Source organism: Chaetodon auriga, chromosome 14 (genome assembly GCF_051107435.1).
Source record: "Chaetodon auriga isolate fChaAug3 chromosome 14, fChaAug3.hap1, whole genome shotgun sequence".
NCBI classification, from domain to species: Eukaryota; Metazoa; Chordata; class Actinopteri; order Chaetodontiformes; family Chaetodontidae; genus Chaetodon; species Chaetodon auriga.
The window spans coordinates 7,166,245-7,189,898 of NC_135087.1; the positions used below are offsets into that span (position 1 = coordinate 7,166,245).

The following is a 23,654-nucleotide window of genomic DNA, read 5'->3' on the forward strand; positions in this document are numbered from 1 at the left end:
CCTTTTGTCTCTGCACTCTTTTACTCTTGTGCATTTTTCTCTTCTCTGTCCTCCCTCCCCTTCCTCTGTTCTCCGGGCAGATATCATTAGCACCTTGAGGCCAGATGAGAAGGCCGTCATGACTTATGTGTCGTGTTACTACCACGCGTTCTCAGGCAAGCAGAAGGTGAGAAACGAAACGCAAAAAAAAGAAAGAAAAAAAAAAGAAAATGTCCAAACAATAACCGGATACCTGCCAGAGTGGCTGGCAGAGAATGACAGTTGTTTCTGCCAACAATCATTTTTTGGCTGCTGACTAGTGATACCATAATTTGACTCTACAACACTGTATGACACCAAAAATGACCATATCAGGCAATGTAATACCTGAAGTGCTTCTTTATTGAAGACTCCTTTTGTTTGGAATTGTCTTTTTGATCCTATGAAGGGCCAAAATCTAATATATGACACATTTTGAGGGCTTGGTGTTGGTATTTATAGCTGCTATAATTAATATTTTTAGATGAACAGTGGATCAGATGGCTGTCTAATGTGAGAGGGGTCGTGATGAATCCACAGACAATTAGCATTTTGGGCTCTTTCAGCTTATTGTTTGGGTTTTACTGTTGAAGGTAAATGTTTTGGTTCACTCTCACCGCTCTGAAAGCATCATCCCAGCTTTAAAAAGAACACTGCCTGCTCAGCTCCAAGCAGCAGACAGGAACAGTTAGCACAGCTAGCTGGTGAACACCGTGGATCATTTAGCAGGTAAAAGAGTTATTTCCCGTATTAGTTGGTGGAGACCAAAAACAGAGTTAAAAGCGAGGGACTCACATTCATCAAGTGTGACAATGTTGCTCCGTAACTGCTGGAGCAACAGCAGCAACAGGAAACCAATCCCTCACTTACTGAGCACCTCCTTATCTGCCTTCCTTCAGCAGCGTATTGATCCCTGATAAGGCACACAACCTCCTCCTCCTCCTCCTCCTCCTCCGCCAGCATCAAGTTCTTCCACCCTCAGTGGAATACATGATGCCAGGTCCAAGATCTCTGCAGAGAATAGCCGAGACTTATCACACAAAGTCTCCTGTACTTAAAATCGTTATTAGGTCCGGAAACCGCTGCCGGCTGGCTGCTGCTTTTACAGCACTGACATAGATTTCACCTAGAAACAGGAGGTGGAGAAGCAGTTACTCCTCTAACACCTCCGATTGGACCCTCCAGGCCACCATTGTTCCACTGTTCCTCACTTTAACTTCACAAAGGAAAGGTCGGTGTTCGCCCAGTTTGTCCCTCTTTTATATTAACTTTACAGTCAATTTGAGTCAAGTTTTAAATTCTTTTTCTTTCTCTGGAAGTTGAATTAAGTGTAACTAAAGTGTAAAAAAGGTAGTCAGAAATGAAATGTCTCCTCTCTGTAGGAGTAAAAACCAGTGAGGTCACTGAGGTCGTGTCTTTGGAGATATCTCTGGGAGCGTGGGGTGGTTTAATGAGCTTTACTTCTACATACTCAACATGTTGGCTGTTGTAAAGCTGATTCCGGTATTTTAACGGCAAAAACTCTTGAAATTTGACTTGTTTTTTAGTGAAACATTTCAAATTAATTGAAATTAAATAACTGGATTCAGTGTTTTCCACTGCGGGGAAGGTTTTGAAACCACATATAGACAATCATGTGGGGACCATAGAGCAGATAAATCAGATCAGATAAAGTGGCGAACAGGCAGTAGTCTGACACTGATGGAACAAGGAAATAATGAACTTCACTATAAAGTGTTTTAGTTGCATTACATTAAATGCCACCTTAAAGCTGCTCTAATCAATATTTTTAGGCAAACAGTGGATCACATGACTACTTGTACGTGAAAGAGACGACCCCACAGAATCATCACCATCGTTTCTGGTGCGTCTGATGTCAGGACAAAGTCATTCACGAGGGCGGTCCCGGCTGTCCGGGCTTTCAGTAAAGCGGCCCAGCGTGCAAACATTAGCTCACAGAAGCACGACCTGCACATCCTGGCTCTCCTTTTAAGGCAGCTCGCCTGCTGCTCCTGGTGGAGCCCCCGGAGCATGTCTCCGACCGAGCCAAGTTTACCCCGTGATCTTTTGACAAAGTGGGCTGGAAGCAGCCCTCTGAGTGGGGTGCCAGTGTCTGGGCTATGAGATGCAGTGGGAAGGAGCTTCGGGCCTGTCTTACTGTGTGTCTGTGCTCTGTGGAAGGACACTGCTGCGAGGTGACTTTTAAATGGACTCATTCACTTGTCCATCAGTGACAGTTGCAGATCTCATCTGAGGCTCTTCAGCGCTCTGAACTGCTGCTGCAAACTTTCACATCCAGCTGAACATGTCGTATTTCTGCCACTCTTTGTGCATGCTGCTTGAATTTCTCTCTACGTTTTCTCCTCCTCTTGCTCTCGTTTTCAACGAGCTTTCCTCAACACATTTACACATCTTGAACCCAACGGGTTAACTGACTACATGTTGTCATGGAAACTGCTTCACTCATGCATCGCCAGCCCAGTGATGAAGACTGACAGGCCATGTTAAGGAAGTGTTGTGTCATGGATGAGCCTTCCCGTTATCCCCACCAGGCTTTTTTTTTCCTCGCCGGAGCCTCGCTCTCCGTTTCCCCGCCGTCTGTGTGTAGGTTGAGAGGCTAAAATAACCCACTGAGCACTGCTGTTCTATAAAAAACAGCGGTGCAGAGGGAAAGGTGCCCTACACCTGGCAACAGGTACAATGTGATATGTCCTTGTTAAAGCTCACTGAGTTGTCACTGCCTCTCTCCAGAGTCCTCCTGTGAGAAAGAGACATTAGATTATTAATCTTAGGTGATCTTAAGGTGACATTCGCCGGACAACACACAAGCCCAGACAGAGATACAATCACTTGCTCGTTTGATCCATCGCTTCATCCCCAAAATGACCCATTTGGGAAATCTTTGTCGGCAGCATAGATGGATGCATGCATTTAAATGGAGGAAATAAATGTGAATGTAAAAATAACCGGTCACAAGTAGACGTCTGCTGAGTAAGAGGAGCGAAGAATTAGCAGCAAAATGTTCTGCAGCCAGAAATGTGTTTTCCTTCTTGTTGAGTTGAATGTTTGCGCTTCGCTGTGCAGAATGATTAATGTGCAGAGTTCGATGCGAGAAGGCTGTTTTCACGTTCATTGCTGAAGGTGTAAATTTAGCTAATTGACAAGCTGATTTTAAGAGGCGGGCCCACGAGCCTGATCTGTGACATCACAGATAGTTTGGAAGCCGATCCCGGTCCGATTTTCAGCATTACACAAGTGTGAAGCCTCCAGTGCACAAACACTGAGAGCTGACTTTACAGTGAAGTAGCACATTCATATATTCTGCAATTTGTAATGAGGGAGAAGGAGCAGGTGCCATTTTGAGGATTTTAATGTGGTGATCACACTTTTTTCCTGCAAAAACCATGTCAGAGACATTTTTATGGATGCCTTAACACATTTCTACCACTAAAGACATATCGCTGTAACTTCATAGAGCGTTCAGCACATATTCATCCATTGATCAGGACAGATGAGTGAACACCACCAAGCTCTTGCTCAGCTCTGCTCTCACACTGTTTCTCCCCTTCGTCCTCGTCATCCAGGCAGAGACAGCGGCCAACAGGATCTGCAAGGTGCTGGCTGTCAACCAAGAGAATGAGCAGCTGATGGAGGACTATGAGAAGCTGGCCAGTGATGTGAGCACACCCTGATTTTTTCCTATAATTGTCCTGCGCCTCCTCTACCCTTCTATCTCCCCATTCTCCTTTTAAAGCTGCTCCCTCGCCTCCCAGCCCCCGGGGGTGTTTGTGCTCCGTACAGGTGCAGGGTCAGGACCACGAACAGGGTAGATCCAGATGAAAAGACAGGCTGGAAAACTGTTGGTTTCCAGCATAAAACAGTATCTTACTAGTCATTTTTACTGTTTTTGCCTGTTTTAACAGCAACACGATTTTAGATCAATGTGATAATAAACCAGCAGAGACATAAAAATCAATTGATATTAGCAAACTGACAGATAACACAAAATTAGCTGGAAACTATTTGGATTATTGATAAATCATTGGAGTGATTCATGCAGTAAAAATGCCAAATAGTTGATGGTTCCAGCTTCTCAAATGTGAGGATTTGTTACTTTTGTTCATCTTAATCGATTACAAACTGAATATCTTGGGGCTTTTTCTGTCTGAACAAAATAATGTTTTCAGACATTAGGTTGGGTTTTAGGAAATTATGACTTAACGCACCAAACAATTAATGAATCGAGAAAAGAATCTGCAATTTAAAAGTCATGAAAGTCTGTGTTTGAAAAGACTTTTGTGTGGTGCGTTTAAGTGTCTGTGGGAAGCTGAATATCTTTGGACCAGCACTTGAATTGCATAACAAAACAAATATAATGAATTTTCATTAAAAAAACAGCTTATACACCTTTACTGGATTTTAAAAAAAATCCTAAATATCAATATTGGTATCAACCTCAAGGATCAGGCCATGAGTCAGGCTGTAGAAGTTTGAAGCAGCTGTTGGTTCTAAAAAATGAGTATTTGCTCTGAAAATGGTCAGAATCAATGAGAATAACACACAAATTGTGTTAAGCGGGATAAAACATGCAAAAACACAGGCGTGGTCCTTTTAAATCTGCCATAAAATGTTTTTAGACTTAATTTGGTGAAAAGAATGCTCAAGAAACCAATTAGCTAACCAATTCTCTAAATCTTCTTTTGCTGACACACATTAATTACATCCACTACACCTCACTCACCTCCTCCTCCCTCTCTCCTTTCATTGGCATGTTTCTCCATTTTCTTTCCCTTGAATGGTTTCTTCTCCATCCCCTTTTTCTCATAACTCACCCTTTAACACACACACACACACACACATACACACACACCACCATCAACACCCCAGCTGTTGGAGTGGATCCGTCGCACCATCCCTTGGCTGGAGAACCGCCTGCCTGAGAACACCATGCAGGCCATGCAGCAGAAGCTGGAGGACTTCAGAGACTACCGCCGCCTCCACAAGCCGCCCAAAGTGCAGGAGAAGTGCCAGCTGGAGATCAACTTCAACACCCTGCAGACCAAGCTGAGGCTCAGCAACAGGCCCGCCTTCATGCCCTCGGAGGGAAAGATGGTCTCGGTAGGTCAAGGCAGCTCGTGCAAAAACTCCAAATTTTTTAAAGATAAGTTTGAGACCCACACCTCCCCCATGCCTGAAACTTTTCTGTAACGATTGGTGGTGGTCAGTGGCCAAAGCGTTACCTCAGCTCCATGAATCATGACGGCGTTGCTGCCAGGGAGCGTTTGAACCCATTTTTAACCTACGTCTCGCTTGGTTGCTTGTTTGCTTTGAAATGTCAAATTTCAAACCTACAGTGCAGCCCAAATATGGTGGAGTGTCCTTTCAGTGCAGTTTCTCCTCTTTCGCTCTGAAACTTTAATTTAAAAATGTACAGTGTGGTGCAAGTGTCTCCAAAAATTAACAATATGGACTATTTGCAGATATTTTTTTGTAACTTCCGTCCAATTTAAAGCTGCGATGATGAATAGTTTTATATTAACAATGAATCAGATGGCTCAGTGTGAAGTGAAAGGGTCTGCTCGTAGAGGAAATTATCACAGGACTCTGCAGTTCCCCTCGGCTCTATACAGCGTTTCGGTGTAGTTAGCGACTAGCATTTAGCAGCTAAAGAGCCAGATTTTATCCTAAGAAGCGTTCAGCAGCAAAAAATCTGTAAAAGCAGCTTTAACTTTAGTTTAACTTTAGTGATCATGCATATGTGACAAAAGCACACAGCATGTACTTGTAGAATAAATATGAGAGCGCAGAAAAACCACCAACAGGAAGGCTGTTTTTTTTTTTTTTTTTTTGCTTATAGAACAGATTTTTGCAGCCGGAGCCTGAAGTACTCGTGACGCCGTCCTCATGTGTGTTTCTCCCTCTCTGCTTTTGGCGAGAGTTAATTCTGAAGTGCTCTCCTTTGCCTCGTTCAGGACATTAACAACGCATGGGGAAACCTGGAGGGAGCAGAGAAGGGCTATGAAGAGTGGCTCCTCAATGAGATTCGCAGGCTGGAAAGACTCGATCACCTGGCGGAGAAATTCCGCCAGAAAGCAGCCATCCATGAAGCGTGGACTGAAGGTACGGGCCGTTTGAAAGGAGCTCACAAACACTCGCTGTCCGCATACAAAGATCCAGCTCCTGTGTTTTAGCCTCATGCTGGCTGCTGACGGCCACAACAAAGTGAAATGGAAATTACAGCCTGTAAACATTTTTAGGATGTTGGCTTGTTCTAACGCAGCATGTAATTGTCCATTGTTTTAGTATCACTTAACAAGCACTCTAAACAGACAAATGACGCTGTTGATAGATTTGAGACACATTTTAATTTGATCTCAGCTCGGCCGACACGTTATCCGTGTCTCCCCCTGCAGGTAAGGAGGAGATGCTGCAGAAGCGCGACTACGAGACGGCCTCCCTGTCGGAGATCAAGGCCCTGCTGAAAAAACACGAGGCCTTCGAGAGCGACCTGGCCGCGCATCAGGACCGCGTGGAGCAGATCGCCGCCATCGCACAGGAGTTAAAGTAAGAGATGATGAACGGGAGGCAGGGTTGATGGTGAAAGGACTGTGCTGCTGCCCCTCTGTGGATCAATGAAGCATAAAGGAGAGTAGGAGAGGTTGAGGGTTGCTTGTAGGGGCATTTAAATGAGAGAGAAACACATTTGATTATTGTCTCTTTCTGTTTGTGGTGCTTTCAAATGTTATTCTACCTCAAAAACAATGAAAAGGTGGACAGAAAACCTAATGAGTGAATCAAAGAGAGACGACAAACAAAGACACAGCAGACTCATAAAGGCATTAAAGTGCATCTGAAGAGAGGCGACGATAAAACCACCCAGTGATTAACAGCCCAAGTGAACAATGTAAACTGCTGCGATGCAGATAATTATAATGAAGCTCTCTGTTTGTGCTCCAGTGAGCTGGACTACTACGACTCCCCCAGTGTAAACGCTCGCTGCCAGCGGATTTGTGACCAGTGGGACACGCTGGGAGCTCTGACCCAGAAACGCAGCGAGGCTTTGCAGGTGAGACGAGTTAAGAAATAGACTGTAACCCCGAGAGAACTGAAAATAAATGAGTTACTGAGGAGTCAAATTTCTACCCTCTAAATTCACTCACTTTGTTCTCCTTGTTTTTAAGATCTTTTGTCCTTCTTGGTGCTGGTTAGAGCAGAAATAATTACACATTTAGACATGAAAGAGTTCTCCTTCACAGTGAGAGGCTGTTTGATTTTCAGGATTCCTGCTGTCCTTGAAAATCCTTTCAAAGTTCGGAGATTTGATGAGATTGTTATTGTGAAAATATGACCCCAACGCCGTGGCTATGCCACAGCCCTGTGCAAGATCACGAAATTCTTTGCCCATCGAGACTTTGAAGGTCAATAAAAAGCCTGTGACTTTGTGTGAAAACCTTGTTTTTGTGCTCGACAGAGAACTGAGAAGCTGCTTGAAACCATTGACCAGCTGTACCTTGAGTTTGCCAAAAGAGCCGCTCCATTCAACAACTGGATGGAGGGCGCCATGGAGGACCTGCAGGACACCTTTATTGTCCACACCATCGAAGAAATCCAGGTGAGCACAGAGCGGACTGACGGGGACAGAGGAGGCTTGATTTACCCTGGAATCAATAACAGTGCTAACACGCGGCGTGTACAGCTGTGGGGTTTTATGTACATTAAAAATATTTTGCTGAGAATTTCAACACTTGACATTTTGGGAAATGTGTGTATTTGCTTTCTTGAGTTCGATGAGAAGATTGATACCTCTCTCATGTGTGTCTGATAAAGGTAAAGCTGCAGCCCGTTAGCTTAGCTTAGCATAAAGACTGGAAACAAGGGAAACAGCTAGCTGTTACTGCACTCGGTCCAGTAACAGTCTCTCGCAACTCCCAAAAATGTACATTTTTTGTGATGTAACTTTAATTCAGAGGTGCTGGTTGGCTTTTTTTTTTAGGTAGCTGTTTCTCACTGCTGCCAGTTTAAGCTAAGCTAAGGTAGCACAATTCAGGCTGGAACCTTACATTTACTGGGCAGATACAAGAGGCATCGATCTGCTCATCCAATTCTCAACAAGAAAGCAAAAAAGAAACATATTTCCCAAAATGCTGAACTTCTCTTTAAGTCAAATGTTATGTTGAACAGGATGGAAAAGACATGGATTACTAACTTTTATGTAGCTGTTACGTACAGATGTTACCAGGAAAGTAGTGTAGGTTGAGAATATGCTATACATGTAAATGAATATAAGTAAGTAAATATAAAACTATTGTTAAAAAGCATGTGACAGACATGAAACAACAGAATGACCAAGAAGATGTAGAGTAAATGTATGAATTGTGCCAAACTGAATGTGTGCTTAGCTGCCTCTTTTCCAGAGCTAAAGCTATAATTTAGCAAAAAGTTGATCGTTATTAGCAAGTAAATTTCTCGTTTAGATGTAAGCATTAAAAAAGCCTTCACTGTTGTTTCTGTGGTTGAGATTTTAACTTCGTTTGTGTGTTGTGTCTCAGGGATTAAGCACAGCCCACGAGCAGTTCAAAGCCACGCTGCCAGAGGCTGACAAGGAGCGCCAGGCCATCCTGGGCATCCACAATGAGATTAGCAAGATTGTGCAGACCTATCATGTGAACATGGCCGGCACCAACCCCTACACCACCATCAACCCACAGGAGATAAACAACAAATGGGACAAGGTAATCAAAGGTTTTTTAATCTTATTTATCCGCTGAAGATCTTGTCCAGCAGAGAGGGATTTGAGCTAGCCTGGAAAAGCTTCCACTATCCAGCAGTTAGACTGAACCCCAGGGGCCGGTCATATATTCTTCAAGGGAAAATTCGACATTTGGCAAATAATTATTCGCCGTCTTTCAGAGAGTTTGATGAGGATGACGATACCACTCACATGTTCGTACACTGTAAAATGCTACCAGCGGCAGCCGGCTAACTTGGTTTAGCACATAGACTGGAAACAGGAGCTTTTCTTTTATGTCCAGAAAAAAGGAATTTAGAGACAATTTCAGTTTATTTTTAAGACATATGGGTTCATCAACATTATGACAAAAGGAAGAAAGAAGTGATTTCTGTGTGAGTCTAAGTTTCATTGTCCCGTCCTCATAAGAGCCGCTTTAACGTGTGTCCACACGGCTCTCCTGCCCGCCGTAGGTCAGGCAGCTGGTGCCTCAGCGCGACCAGGCTCTGATTGAGGAACACGCCCGGCAGCAGAACAACGAGCGTCTGCGCCGACAGTTTGCCAACCAGGCCAACGTCATCGGGCCCTGGATCCAGACCAAGATGGAGGTCAGTGTGAGCAGAAATGACCACGTTACAGGTTCAGAATGAGGCCAGCGTGGCGACGAGTGCTGCGCTGTCAGTACATTACAGCGTGTAATTGAGTTTTATCGCGTTTTGTGTCGAGTTTAGTCTCAAATTGAAGTTTAATCACTTCCCGGTCCTTTCCAGTGAAGAACTTCAGAGGCAGAAAGTTTAAAATAAGAAATGGTAAAACTTTCTGACTGTGGTTTATTAAATCTGAACCCAGACTTGATAAGCAGAAAATGAATATTCAGTTTCTCATAAAGTGGCATTTCAAGTGCTCCAGTGCAACGTACAGCATACAAATATAATACCTAAATGAGATATGATGGAATATGACAAGAGCATCTCAGTATGACAGGGTAGTTTTTGGTCCTCCACTCATTCTTATCGCAGGGAGTCATAACGAGTGTGTGTCACTGCAGGAAATCGGCCGCATCTCGATCGAGATGCACGGCACCCTGGAGGACCAGCTGACGCACCTACGCCAGTACGAGAAGAGCATCGTCAACTACAAGCCAAAGATCGACCAGCTGGAGGGAGACCACCAGCTCATTCAGGAAGCTCTCATCTTTGACAACAAACACACCAACTACACCATGGAGGTAAAACCCGGAGCCAAGCTCAAAGTCGCCGACGGTGACGAGGAAAAGATTGGTTCATATCCAAACTCAATATTTCTGCTTTCCCTCGTCGCTGACGTCTGTTTGACGTACTCATCTGACCCGCCTGAACACTGCAAATACTTTTTATGCATTTTTCTACTTTGCGTTGGCGTCCAACAGTTGTGGTTTGCCACAGAGAGCAAAGCAATGGGTGGCAGGATGTTTCGACAGCCACAGGGGAGTTTAATACTGAACTTTGGTTACAATTCCCCCTCCAGTCTCCAGTGGACGTAATTAACTTTTTGGTTCATAAGCCACATGCTAAAAAAAAAACTAGACACATGACTCTTGTTATTGAGAGTTCTGCACAGAGCTGTTATGTAGGTGAGCGTCAAGAATCAGCTTCTGTGCAAATCAAGTAATTACAGTCTATTGAAAGTAACTGAAAATCCCCAGCGTGTGATGAATAAAGTCTTTTCTTAAAGAGACAAGAGCAGATTTAAAGTGCAAATGCCAAATCTGCTGATGTGTTCATGCAAAGTTTTTGTCTGCATCTTTCTTTTTGCTGCCCATGTGCACCCCGTCTGTTCAGGTTTAGCCGCCAAGTGGATGTTAAGGCTACTCTGTGAATACATACGACAGCGTGATTCTCGCTGTTTTGTGGAACGCTTTAAACCTGGACTTCAGAGCTTTTGTCTCCCCTTTCTGGCAGTGACAGTAATTACACAACCGGCTTCTGACGCCATACTCACCGCTCCTATAGCCTGCTCCATCTCGATGTTTGCTCCACCTTTCAGCTCTAACAAACCGATCATCACTGGTTGATGTAAAACGCATCACGGAACAGATGTTCATTCATACCTGAAAGTCTCATTTTTCCATTTTCTTCCAGCAGTCCACTCTGATTTAATTGTTAGCATGCTAACTAGTTTCATGGATGCTTAATCACAAATGATCTTGTTTAGTGGTCAGACCTGTTTGTGAGGTCATTTGCTCTCTAAACACAACTGAGCAGATTTTATACACAGCATACAGATTTTTCTAATCAAATCATGATTTTTTTTAGTTTTTCCAAATTAGCTGAGCTGCTGAACACATTTCCAGGTGCGTCCTGCTGAATAACTGGTTTAGATGAGCCTGAACAACAGGCTCGTGTAAGAGTCTGACTGATTGACAGTCATCATTTTCTTTTTTTCCTCACTTGTTGTGCTCACAGCAGCTGAAGACCAATCTGTCCACAATCAAAGCATTCAAATTAAAATGTCTTCAAATATCAGCTGTCAGTCACTGTTAAATGTCAGAGCATCATTGTCCTGATGCAGTAAAATCCCAGTCATCTTTTCCTCCCTGCAGGTTAGAACAAACGTTTTATTTTCAACCACCTGAATCAAAGACCGATTCCCCCGAGGCGTCACTCTCCGTCTCTTCCTTCACCTTCTTTAAACGTCGCCTGCCTTTGTGTCTCCCTCTCCTCTGCAGCACATCCGTGTGGGCTGGGAGCAGCTACTCACCACCATCGCCCGCACCATCAATGAAATCGAGAACCAGATCTTGACGCGAGACGCCAAGGGCATCAGCCAGGAGCAGCTGAATGAGTTCCGGGCTTCCTTCAACCACTTTGACAGGGTCAGTACTCGTACTGAGTCACCGCGCAGACACACGGGCGAGCAGAGGTGTCGTAGGTGGTTGCTGCTCATTAACGTCAGCCGCTTGGATTTGGTTTGTGGGCAAATACGCATGCTGTAAACTAGATTTGATTAGGAACAAAAAGGTTTTTAAGGAATAGTTCAACATTTGGGAAATAGGTTGCAGAGAGTTAGCTGAAGAGATGGACGCCACTCTCATATCTGTTAGCATGAAAACTAAACCAGATTATTTCCTGGTCGGGAGCAGTGACTTCCTTGACTTTGCCTTGAGATTGCTAAATGCTAAGTGAAGCTAACCGCTGGTCATAGCTCTTCTCACCTAACTCCCAACAAGAAGGTGATTAAATGTGAAACTACTGCTTTAAAGGTGGACGTAAACGTTTCTGGCATGTGGAGTCACAAGTTTGTCTTTCATATGTTTAGACTGCACCAACAAGGCAAAGAAGTTCAGGTGAGAGTGTGTCATTTCTGGGTTTGAGCCGTCGTGTCATGCTGCCTGAGGTGTGGCTACCGGCAATCCTTTAACGATCCTGTAACCGGAGTGTGCAGAGCGCACAGTCGGGCTGTGTGCTCACCGCTCGGTTGAAAAGGGACTTTCAGTTCAGTGACATGATATTCACCTTTAAAAGCTCAGACGCTTTCAGGCATATCAAGGAAAATGACAGCTAAACCCTTTTATTGTGATACAGAGCATGTGGAGGGAAAGTGAGGATCTGGTTCAGATATGTCTCCATTGAAGGCTTTCTTTGCCCCCCCCCCCCCGCCTCCAGAACTTAAGCGTTTACACTGAGGCTCAACATGTCAGGAACAGCACCAATTATGGATGAGTTTTTATTTAGCCGCCTCACCTCCTCCTCCTCCTCCTCCTCCTCCTCCTCTTCCTCCTCCTCCTCCTCACCCCGGCTCTCCTGCTGACTCCACCATTACCTCATGCATTTTTCCAGAGCTGCCCTATCGTTAATCAATACCCAGGGTTGATGATTGGAGTCCACAGGAAGACGACTGTGGACCTGAATTTGTGCTTTTGTTTCATATTTCATTCTTGTTAATTGTCCCCTTTGAAGACCTTCAGCTGGACATTTTGTTGGTTGGTGTGAGGAAGAGGAGTCATTTCTCTTTTCAGTTTTAGCCTGTTTAGCCTCCGTTAGTTTATAGTCAGTGCCAGAGTTGAATCAATTAGGCGAAGCAGTTGGTCAAAAAGTAATTTATAAAGTCGGTCAAACATTTTGGCTTCTCAGACGTTGGGATTTGCTCGTCTTCTGTGCGTTACATGAGTGTAGATTTAATATGTTTGGGATTTGTCTCGTTGATATGATAAAACAAGCTCTTTGAAGACATCAGCTTGGTTTCTAAAGAAGTGGAATGTACGTCTTCACCATTTTCTCATATTTTATAGACTAAACAAATAATTGCAAACAATCAGATTAATCCGTAGGAGAAATGATCATTAGTGGAGCTGAAAAGATTAGTTGCTTAATCAATTAGTCAATTTATGGAAATATGTAAGAGATTTTGGAAGCAAAAATGGCAAAAAGTGATATTAATTTGTATATTTTTGGGTATATATAAATCATATTTTAAGATGTCTCCTCTGGGAACTTATACTCAGTAAATGAACCGGTCTTAATCAAATCTGTGTATTCATGTTAATGTTTTACGCCCATATGGGAGGATGAATGTGAGTCACCAAGCCTTTTACTTTGATGCTGTACAGAAAAGGTAAAGAGATACTTTTGCATCCAAAGGAGCATATTTTGTGATGTGAAGTGCCGTCAGTGATCTGAATAACCTCACCACAGGGCCTGTAGTCTGCCTGCCACACTGCACATTAACGCCTCTGAATGCCCTCGCCCAGCATGGCAGCACTGCTGCCACCGTGTGTTCACCTGCCAGATCCTAATGAATATGCACTGTGTTCTCTGTTCTCTATCTCGTGCATGGCCCTCTCCCTTCACCCCCCTCACCTCCCGTTCCCTCCCCGTGCATGGTGCACTCCCCCCACCCTCCTCCTCCCCCCTCTCCAACACCACCTCACCCACCTCCCCGTCCCACCTCATCCACCCCTCTCCGTCACTGACACCGCTGTATGTGTTGCTGCATGGCCTGTGGCCCCCGACGCCTCGCCTGGCACTGGCCTCCCACACCCCAGGACCACTCGGGCACTCTAGGCGCGGAGGAGTTCAAGGCCTGCCTGATCAGCCTGGGCTTCGATATCGCCAACGATGCACAGGTACATAATCGTAGCCGCTCCCCCGCTGTGAGAAGTTTAACTGGTTTCTTTTTTTTTTTCTTTTGTACTTTTCCCCCCCTCGTATTTCTATCCTTCCCCCTGTTCTCCCTCTATTCCCTCCTTTACTGCCGATCCCTCCCGTCTAAATGTCCTCTGTGATTTCCCACACCGTGAAACGTCCACATTGTGGATTGCTGCGGCTCTCCTCCTCAATTCTCCTCCTTATTCATCCTTTACTCTCCCGATGTTTCTCCTCCACTCCGCTCTACACCTTTCCTCTCCTCCTCCTGGCTTCCTTTGCCCATCGCTGACCTTGTAGAAGAGATCAGGAATCATGGATGCTGAAGACTTCAAAACCTGCCTTATCTCCATTGGTTACAACCTGGTAAAACCATGCGCACTCTTCAAGCATGAACATTTGTTTGTGTGTGATTAACGAGACCAGTCAGAAATGGAAGAGGACAGATGTAACCTTGATTTCATTATTTTCTTCATGTTTATGTTTAGAGTTTTTTTTGTGATCCAAATTAGATTCAGCAGCACCTCAAACGCATTTACAGCTCACTTATGTAACATGAATTTGTGCTACACAGTGACACGTTATCCCAAGTTACATCACACCTTAAACCTCGTTATGGAGAATATACGCCATTTGCTCTTTGTTTGTGTTGCTGTGGAGACTGTCACCATGGCGACGGAGCTTCACCGTCCCTCTCTGTTGTCACCAGGGTGAGAACGAGTTCTCCCGCATCATGAGCATCGTGGATCCCAACAGGATGGGCATCGTCACCTTCCAGGCCTTCATCGACTTCATGTCCCGCGAGACGGCCGACACGGACACTGCCGACCAGGTCATGGCCTCCTTCAAAGTGCTGGCCGGGGACAAGGTACGGCCTCGTGATGTCTGTCACCAGAGAAGAGCAACAAGAAGCAGAAAGCAGAAATATTTCACAGGAGAATCGTGTTGTTCCTGTGATGCGCAGGAGTCGTTGGGTTTGTGTCACAGTAGCTGAATACAGCTGATGGCTGATGGCTGGACTGAGTCAGTGTTTAACTGAAGGAGCAGTTTCCTCCTTTCACAGTGAAGTGAAGCTGAAACTCTGACATTTGTTCTGAACTGAGGGAAACAAAACAAATTCTCTTGTTTAAGACGCTGTTCAGAACGGTTGTTGATAGTTTTACCTGACAAAGGATGTGATTAGAATCAGTTATCAATAATCAGTATTGATTTATGAATATTTGATACACTGTTAGGGAAGCAGAAAAGAGATAAGAAGAAGTAAAAATAAAGGCTTTAAGGAACAAGGCAGCACATCTTAAGCTGCTATAATCACTATTTTTATCTTAACAATGGACACTAAGTACAATCTGTGCAGTGAAAGTAGTTGCTTGTAGTAAGAAGAATCGCCCTCCTCTGCAGGTCCCTTCAGCTCTGCAGAGCTTTCTGGCATCTTTCAGCTCATTGTTTTGGTTTTTCCCAGCCAGCTTTCCGATTTTGGTCCACTCTCACTGCTCTCATCAGCAGCAGCCAGCTGTCTGTGAAAAAGCTCTGATTCACCCACTGAACACTACCTGACAGGCACCAAATGGCAGACAGACAGAGTTAGCGACCAGCTGGTAAACATAATGGAGCGTTTAGCATCTGAAGAGCAGATATTTTCCTCAGGAGTGGTTGAGGCCTAAACAAAGCTAAAAAGGAGAGTGAGTATTGAACTTGCAGAAACAGGTTTATCCTAACAGCCTAAAAGGTGATAATATATCCATGTGATCCAGTGAATCCAGACACCTGCTCTCACTGCTTCATAATGTTTTGACGTCTTACAGCTGCGACTCTTATGTGAAAATTCATACTTTTTTTGTTCTCGTCCTCCACAGAACTACATTTTAGCCGATGAGCTGCGCCGGGAGCTGCCTCCGGACCAGGCCGAGTACTGCATAGCCCGCATGGCCCCTTACAGCGGCCCCGACGGCGTGCCCGGGGCCCTTGACTACATGTCGTTCTCTACCGCTCTGTACGGAGAGAGCGACCTCTGAACACTCTGTCGTCAGTCGTCCTGACTCGGGACCACCAGCCTACCTGCTCTGATCACCGCCACGTCCTCCGACTGCCCCCTCACCACACTCCTGTCCTACTACGCTCATTTTTTGTATGTCTCTGGCCTTATCTTTTTGTCACTATCCTCTATCTCCTCCTTCTCCCACCTCTCCAGCCTCTTCACTGCTCCCTCACACTCTGTCTCCGTTGTATTTGCTCCCCACGCAATGCAGCAGCTCTCCAGGTTTACAAAGAGGGAGAGAGAAAAATGTTTGTTTCTGTTTTTATTTTCTTGTTGTCATTGTTTTTCTTCATAAAATGAATAAAGTTAACATATTTTATTATACTGAACAAAAAAGGTATTTTTCTTCACCTGATTGAAAATAAGAGACAAAAATTGTAATAAAGAAAAATTGCTATACATTCTCTTCTTATTCTCTGTTTGCTGCAGGGATCACTTATGGTTTTAATGCATTTACGTGTACAGTTTGTCATTCGCTGACTCAAAAATAACACTGGAAAAATGCCAGTCTCATAAAACCGTATGGACATATTCCTTTGGTCCTGGGAAAGCAGGGAAGACCTGGACCCACACTCATTAAAATGATAATGGTGACCTAAATATATGACGTTAGTGACTACCTGCATGAAGAGGTGTGGGCTTGAGGAGGCTTGAGGATGCTGGTGGTGTGTTGTATCTCTGTACGATGTTAGAACCAGTTTTAGACCTTCTGACTGAAATCTGGGCACATTTTCTTCAGTTCAGGACATAACAGGGTTTTTATATTCTCTGCAGGTCACATTTAACATTACTTTTGACAATTTCTAAGCCATGCCTCAGTTTTTAGGCTTTGAATGTAAGTTTTGGGAGATGAAATCAAAGTTTATCTGAGGCTAAAATGAGGCTTCAGATGTATTTTTAGTACAAACTTCTCTCTTCACTATCTTTACTCTCCCTCCAAAAAGACTTTGGAAGTTAATCACTTGATTTGATTAGAATGAAAGCACATTAGGAAAGGATCTCTTAAAGACCTGTATGAGCAGGAGGACTGATTACAGAACACGAAACCTGTTTAAATGTGAATATGGGCATCGGGTTGTTGTTTTGAGACAGAAAAAAAGCAAACATCTATTCAGGAAGTCCTCTACAGCTGATATACTGCCAGTTACCTGCCACATATTGAACCTGGAGAATTGGGCACAGAGGCAGGTGCCTGCTCAGTTGGTAACCCAGCTTTGGTTCGTACCTTTAAAAGGCACAAAAAACGCCTGATGTCATTTTCGCACAGCACACGCTCAAAAAGTGCTGCGAGAAACTCTAATCAGGCAAAGTGATTGAAAACATCTGAAGGGGTCAACAGACAGGAGCGTCAACTGAAACCAGTGGCTGCAGAGATGGTAGGAAAACATTAAAATGTGACATTTGAAATGGTCAGCCGGAGTGTAGCGTGTGTGTACTTGTAGTAAAACATGCAAACACACCGGTGTAGACGGTGAAGGGTGTGATTGTGTGTGACAGACAGACAGACACGTTAGTGCTCTGATATTATTGTACAAAAGCTGTCTGTCTCTACTGTTAAAGGTTTCACGAACTTTCGGTGACAATGAAACACTCATCTACCATTTTCTTTTATTTTCTGTCTACAATTTAAAAAAAAATTATTCACCATTGCCATCTTTGAGACGTACACACAGACCGGAACCTTAGTCGTGTCCTCGCTATACGGACAATTTACAGCGTCGGACCCATTCAGGAAACGCTTCCCAGCTATGACCTGCCCGGTGTTTGCCTCAGGAAAAGGGATTTGCACCTGGAAAGAAGAGTCATGTTAAATTTAAAGGCGTTGCAGAGAAACAAAACAGTGAGATATGGAATCCCGATGCTTGTAAGTTACTTTTATATTACGTTTTATCGTGTTTGCTAAGCGTTAATACGGGCTAACGCCTTTGCTAGCAGGTTAGCAGTTTCATGATACATAAGGCTCCTGTCAAACGTCAAGGCGAGATGATTTATCAGCTAGCTCAGAATTTGACCTCACAACACTGAGTGATTTTTCTAGTTTCCCTTTTAAAGCTGTGTTTTAAAGCACGGTTTAATTAGTAAATTTGAGCTTTACAGTTTAACATTATCTCGTTTAATTTAAGTACAGGGTTTTGTCTGTTGAGGAAACTTCTGCATATCCAATAGCTTCAAAGCAATATGGATGTTATTCAGACCTTCAGTTACCAGTTCACCAGGTGCTGAGTTAGTTTCTCCACCACTGATTGTTGTCAGACATCCCAGTTATAGCCTTAACGCTCTTTAAAACCCACGGTCAGATATGTGAAACCCAAACAAAATCCGATTACACTGCGTTTTCTCCATCCAGACATAAGCTTGTCAAAGCTGAACTTTATGATTTCAGCAGTAAATGTTGAAAACACAGCCCTGTGATGAACCTTCATGAAGGTTATAATATGTAAACCTTATGGTCACTTTAGAGGCTGTACAGTAGTTTGTGGTGATGTGAGATTAAATTGCAAGAATCATATTCTTAGATGATTAATGCTCTATTTATACATCATAGGCGAAAGTTACAGTGGTTAACTGGCAGAGTAGTACTGTGATATCATGTTCGCATTATTCAGAGGAAACGTCCTCTAAGTGGTCTGTGCTGTCCTAACATGAGGGTTTAGGATGAAATGAACTAACCATTTGCACTTCATTGGTTTTTCAGTTGCTCATAGTTGGAGGATCCTTCGGCCTGCGAGAGTTTACAGCAATTCGGTATGAAGCCCAGAAGCACAGAAGAAAGGTTTGTGCTCCATTAACTCTAATATCACATATTTCATGGCGTGTTGCTTCTGATAAATGTAACAGTAGATCAAGTTTAAATCCTCACATCTTCACCATCATACGAACCTTGTGGAAAGAGCCAGCTCACAAGCGCTTCCAGGGTCAGACACAACCGGTGTGCAATGACTCCTCCCAGTGGTTACACACAGAATTGCACGGGAATCATGATTTCTTCCAACCTAATCGAGTAAAAATAGCACACATCAGGACTTTTTTTTTTGGATCTGTGAGGCTGGAATTTCACACTTCAGAGTGGTTGATTTAGGCTTATTTGTATATCCCAATTAGAGTATTTTGTCTGTTCATGATTTTAGACACTGCAGGCACACAGCCATGACAGGCTTTTCTAACCCATCAATACAAGAGCAAGAAGTGCGAACAAGCACTAATAATTCATCAAATGACAGACCCAATTGATTAAAACGACAGAAGACTGGCCCTTTGTTAGAAGCCATTACAGTCTGATGAGCTGGCTGCGAGGGGTAGTAGCTGTTTTGTGCTATTTTACTCTGACATGCTGATGCACATCATCTGGGTGGGAGCCAGATGGCAGGGGCATCTTTTCTTATTACCGTCTATGTGAGGCGGCACTAGACTGTGGATGACGATGGTGGAGGGGAGGCATCGCGCCCCTGGCACCACGCCTGTGCAGCTGCCCCCACACTGCTCGCTCTCTTCCGACGGGGCCCGCGGCACACCGAGCCTCTCTCCTCTCAGACCCTGTGGAGCAAAGATTCAACTCTGCTCAGCGTGTGTGTGCGCATGTAATTTAATGCATGGCATATCTAAACAGTTGTCAAAATGCACATGATTAAAAGCATTCTTCCAGTTCTTACTTGGAACTGTTATCAGCCGATTCCATTACTTTGTTCTCACAGACCACTTAAATGATTAAAACCATTGTCTGAGGGTTAAGTCACTGTGTGATCCAATTAGCAATTTCTCTTCAACGGTTTAATTTAGCCCGGAGGAAGAGATGAACCTGAAGGCCTTTTGTCCTCCCTGCGCAGGTTTTGTGAATTCTCGTTACCTTTGATGCTCCCAGTTTGTTTTTGAGGCTCGGGCTGGTGGTGGTTGAAGAAAGCTAATAATACCTCCACAGCAGGTATCACTCTAATTATGTTGGCTATTAATTCCCTGGTCTGAAGGCTGTAAAACGTACCATATATTATTTATTTGCTGTAGTAATGTAGGTCTAATTAAAAATCAATCATGGAATTATGAAACTCATCAGTCAGCCAAGTAACTGCGGCGTTATTGCTATGAAATATTAGAACTCATTAAAAGTAATGATTCAGAATGGGATTCATTTCAGTCCTATTCTCGGGCAAAATCAATTTGAATTGCAAAACTGAGATACAGTAGCTCCACTGGACTCCATTCTCTCTCCCAAAACCCTCCGATACTTATTTTTTTGTTTTTTACTTAACCCAGTGATGTCGATGCCAAACCGAGCAGAATAATTTACTGAGTGAAAACAGGGTGAACTGGATCCTTCCTCCGGGTTTGGAGAGGCGAGACTTCGGTGAGAAAAGCCTTCAGTGCTGATCTCATCCTCACAAGGTTAGAGGCCCGGCTCGAAAACTACTTCATTTCTTCTGCAGATGTCATCATTTATACATTAAAGAAATAATGCACAAAGAAGGGGGGGGGGGGGGAGATGCTGCCTGAAGGGGCTTCTCACTGCTTCAGTTGAAAGTTGCAAACACAAAAACCTCATTAATTCGTTATTTGTAATTTCTTTTGTAACACTGGTGACTTTGTTTAAATGTCGCTACCCACCGATCCATCTCTCAAACAAGGAGTCCCCTCCACGTCTGTGGCCGTCCTCTCGTCGTCTCTCACTGTCTTTGCTTTGCTCCGTGTTGTCGTGAGCGCGACTTTCTGCCAGAACGCTCCGTATGGTAACATTTCTTCTTCTCCGCTCTCGCTCAGCTGGATCCTTCACTGGAGGCCAAAGTGAACGTCGAAAGGCAGTCAGTCATCCTGGAGGAGGAGTACGAGGTAAGGAGAGACAGGCTGGGACCCGGAGGGGGGGTGGAGGAGGTGAAGGAAACTAACGGTGCGGTCTGTCTGTAAGAATGTGGTGCTGATAAACAATATGAGCTGTAAAAGAGCACATTGTCTAGATATCTGTAAACGTGCATGCTGGCAGGTTAGAGAAGTAAAAATGTTGATTATATATGAAACTTAACACAATTTCATCATTTTAGATATTTAGGAGAAAACTGGGACTGCAGGCATTTGAGTGTTTCGGCCTTTGGTCAAATAATATTTGCAAAGGATTCAAACAAGATTGGATCAGCAGTAATATGAAGCTGCAGACTTAGCTTGATTTTTAATCTTTAATACGTTCAACACATTTTCTTTTTCAAGTGTTTGTTTTGGTTTTAATGAATTTAATATAATTCATGAAATATTATCCTGTATATTATATCAATATTATCATGAAGTGAGGTGAGTCACTGTCATGTTAATTTTGACCGAGTTCACAAAAAGGTAAAAATGTAATGTTCTCATTTTTTAAAGACAGATTACAGATTATCACCTCAAATTGTTGCTGTTGACGTGTGATTGTTAGTTGAAATATGGAGATAGCTGCACACATTTTCAGACAGTTTCTCCTGGAGGGGGGCTGGGTGTGAGTGTTGGATTGTTTAAATGGTCGGACACAGGCCCCATAATCCAGCGTTGTAAACATGTGGGGGGAGGGGGGGTGTGGATTATGGAAGCTTCTCGACCATCTGACATGCTGCCCTGAGGAAGCACACTGGCAGCTTAATTCTTGCCTCCCCTCACCTGCGTGACGCAGCAGATGGTCTGAACCTTCCACATCTGGACATTTCAAAGTACATCAAGTAAACTGAGGAAAGTGTCCTGAATTGGCTTTGAAACGTTTGTGTTCATGCAGACTTTTTTTTTTTTTTTTGTTCGCCTCTCTGCAGAAGATGAAGCAGATGAATTTGGTGGAATGGAAGAACATCCGTGGTCCTCGTCCCTGGGAGGACTCCAGGGAGTACCAGGAGCAGCAGCGCAGCAGGCAGAAGGAGAAAGACTGAGGTCCAGAGCGGCAGGCGGAGCAGACCGGAGTGGGCGGAGTCCGTGGCGAAGGCGCTGCTGAGCCCAAATTTCCACTTCATGGACTCAACTTGTTTGGCTTGTGTTGGACTTTAAAGTGGAAATGTACCACAACAGCACTGGTTACTGCTACTGGTTAAAATGATGCTACATGAGCCCAAAACCATGAAATCAGTTAAGGTTGGTCCTAAATTTCTGGTTTTACACACGTTCGTGTGAATCGGTCAGTCACCTGTTGGCGGCTTGTTCTCCACTCTGTTGATCTGGAGTTTGTTATTAAAACCAACCAGCAGGTGGCACAGCTGCGTCCTGCTGCTGCTCAGCTTTCCCACACAAAGCAAGGAGAGAAATATATATCAGTGTATGATTTCCATGTCCTGATAAATTATGTACTATTGATCCAAATTGTTACTTTTACTTTTATTTTGTTTTTGACAAAGGCTCGTAGATGTGGTGAGTCTTTGTTTACAACAGTGTTGCATTGATTTACCCGTTGAAAGTATAAAAGAATAAATAACACAACAGTCCAGCGTCTCCTCAGGCTTTATAGGTCTCGACAGTAATCTGTTTCTCTGACAGTTATTACTTTGCAATGCGGTGGATTTATTACGTTTTTAATGGAAATAGTATTACCTTTTGCTTTTTTCGGCGTACGAACCGAAAGAACATGATTTTTGCTGCGAGTCTTCAGATTGTGAGTAATGTTTGGGTGATTGACAGATAATGCATGTGCTGCGTTCCCTCACGCGCTCTGTGAAATGGGATGTAATGAATATTCCTCACATTTGGAGGTCTGTATGAAAATGTCCCGGGATACATTTTCCACAATCACATTTTTTATGTTCGTGATTCCGCCCAGCGTTTCTCGGCCTGTGGAATTTATGGGACACAAACGGGAGCTCCTGTTTGTGGAGTGTGAGCGGCGAACGACAAAGCGCAGTAATCAGATTTGGCAGATCAGACGTGTGTTGAGGAAAATATCTGGTGAATGCTTCTGTCTCTGAAAAGGCCTCTTTAAATTTAGAGCAGCCACATGTTGGTGCGTCTGTCGTCTTAGAGGTCAGTCACACACTTTTGATGCTCCACAGGCTGCAGTGTTGAGACTTAAAGACATGCATTCAAAACCTTAAGTACCAGTGATTCAGAATTGTACTTCAGAACATGAGTGAATGCTCCTCCTGTAGTTACCTTCCACCACCAGTTGGCTTTACTTCGCAGCACTGTTCAGTTAATGAACTTCTGTCTGAAGTGTCCTCGAGCTCAACGCTGAACACCTGCCAGCACCAAGGAAGCTGCTGTGCAGCCGATCTCTGACCTCTGGACGGTTCTGCAGGAGCGTCGGCAGGTCAAAAGAGCAGTCAGGTACAGAAATTGATCACGTCTCAGTTATTTTGTGTGGTTTACAGCAGATGTAGGTGTAATGCTGTGAGCACATTTCCACATAATACACATTGATTTCCCTCAGGTGAAATCGAACTTTGACAAAGCAGTGAAGTGAGAGGGTTTTAAAATCTGACTGCGGCAGTCGCAAACTAACAAAGGTGTGTTGGAGAAGGTGGGTTAAATTTGACTTTCAACCAACAATAATCAGGCAAGAAGCCAAAAACACAGAAGTTTTACTCTGAGAAAAGCAATAATTTTGTTGACATTTTTCCTTAAATGCAACATCTTCACAGAACTTTCTCCACCTGCTGTGGTCTGTTATGATTTTCAGAAAAAAAGAAAAAAAAAATCAAGGTAGGCTGTGTCTGTCCATACAAGCTAAACTCATCTGTCCAATGAGTATCATTTCAAAAGAGGTAACTTAAGTAGCTCAAATAAAACACATGGAGCCACAGTCAGAGGGACACATAAC

At 43.9% G+C, this 23,654-nt stretch overlaps 2 protein-coding genes across 6 annotated transcripts in view; both read left to right on the plus strand.

The window, feature by feature from the left end:
- Positions 1-16,307, plus strand: part of actn1 (actinin, alpha 1) — a 53,830-nt gene extending 37,523 nt beyond the window's left edge. Inside the window, exons 8-22 of one of the 5 annotated variants that reach the window (XM_076748490.1) lie at positions 81-166; positions 3,603-3,695; positions 4,906-5,136; positions 5,991-6,138; positions 6,432-6,582; positions 6,976-7,084; positions 7,490-7,630; positions 8,568-8,750; positions 9,220-9,354; positions 9,795-9,974; positions 11,454-11,600; positions 13,770-13,850; positions 14,170-14,235; positions 14,579-14,737; positions 15,726-16,307. In XM_076748490.1, coding sequence (XP_076604605.1) covers positions 81-166; positions 3,603-3,695; positions 4,906-5,136; positions 5,991-6,138; positions 6,432-6,582; positions 6,976-7,084; positions 7,490-7,630; positions 8,568-8,750; positions 9,220-9,354; positions 9,795-9,974; positions 11,454-11,600; positions 13,770-13,850; positions 14,170-14,235; positions 14,579-14,737; positions 15,726-15,884 — 2,069 coding nt within the window. In that variant the 3' untranslated portion in view covers positions 15,885-16,307. The remainder of the gene's footprint in view (positions 1-80; positions 167-3,602; positions 3,696-4,905; positions 5,137-5,990; positions 6,139-6,431; positions 6,583-6,975; positions 7,085-7,489; positions 7,631-8,567; positions 8,751-9,219; positions 9,355-9,794; positions 9,975-11,453; positions 11,601-13,769; positions 13,851-14,169; positions 14,236-14,578; positions 14,738-15,725) is intronic. The other 4 variants (XM_076748489.1, XM_076748493.1, XM_076748491.1 and 1 more) reach the window with 4 other exon arrangements.
- Positions 16,308-17,620: 1,313 nt separating this feature from the next.
- cox16 (cytochrome c oxidase assembly factor COX16) lies at positions 17,621-22,326 on the plus strand. The gene is made up of 4 exons (XM_076749126.1): positions 17,621-17,771; positions 18,603-18,680; positions 20,657-20,725; positions 21,667-22,326. The coding sequence occupies exons 1-4, from the start codon at positions 17,712-17,714 to the stop codon at positions 21,778-21,780; spliced, it is 321 nt and encodes a 106-aa protein (XP_076605241.1). The 5' UTR covers positions 17,621-17,711; the 3' UTR covers positions 21,781-22,326.
- Positions 22,327-23,654: the final 1,328 nt, after the last annotated feature.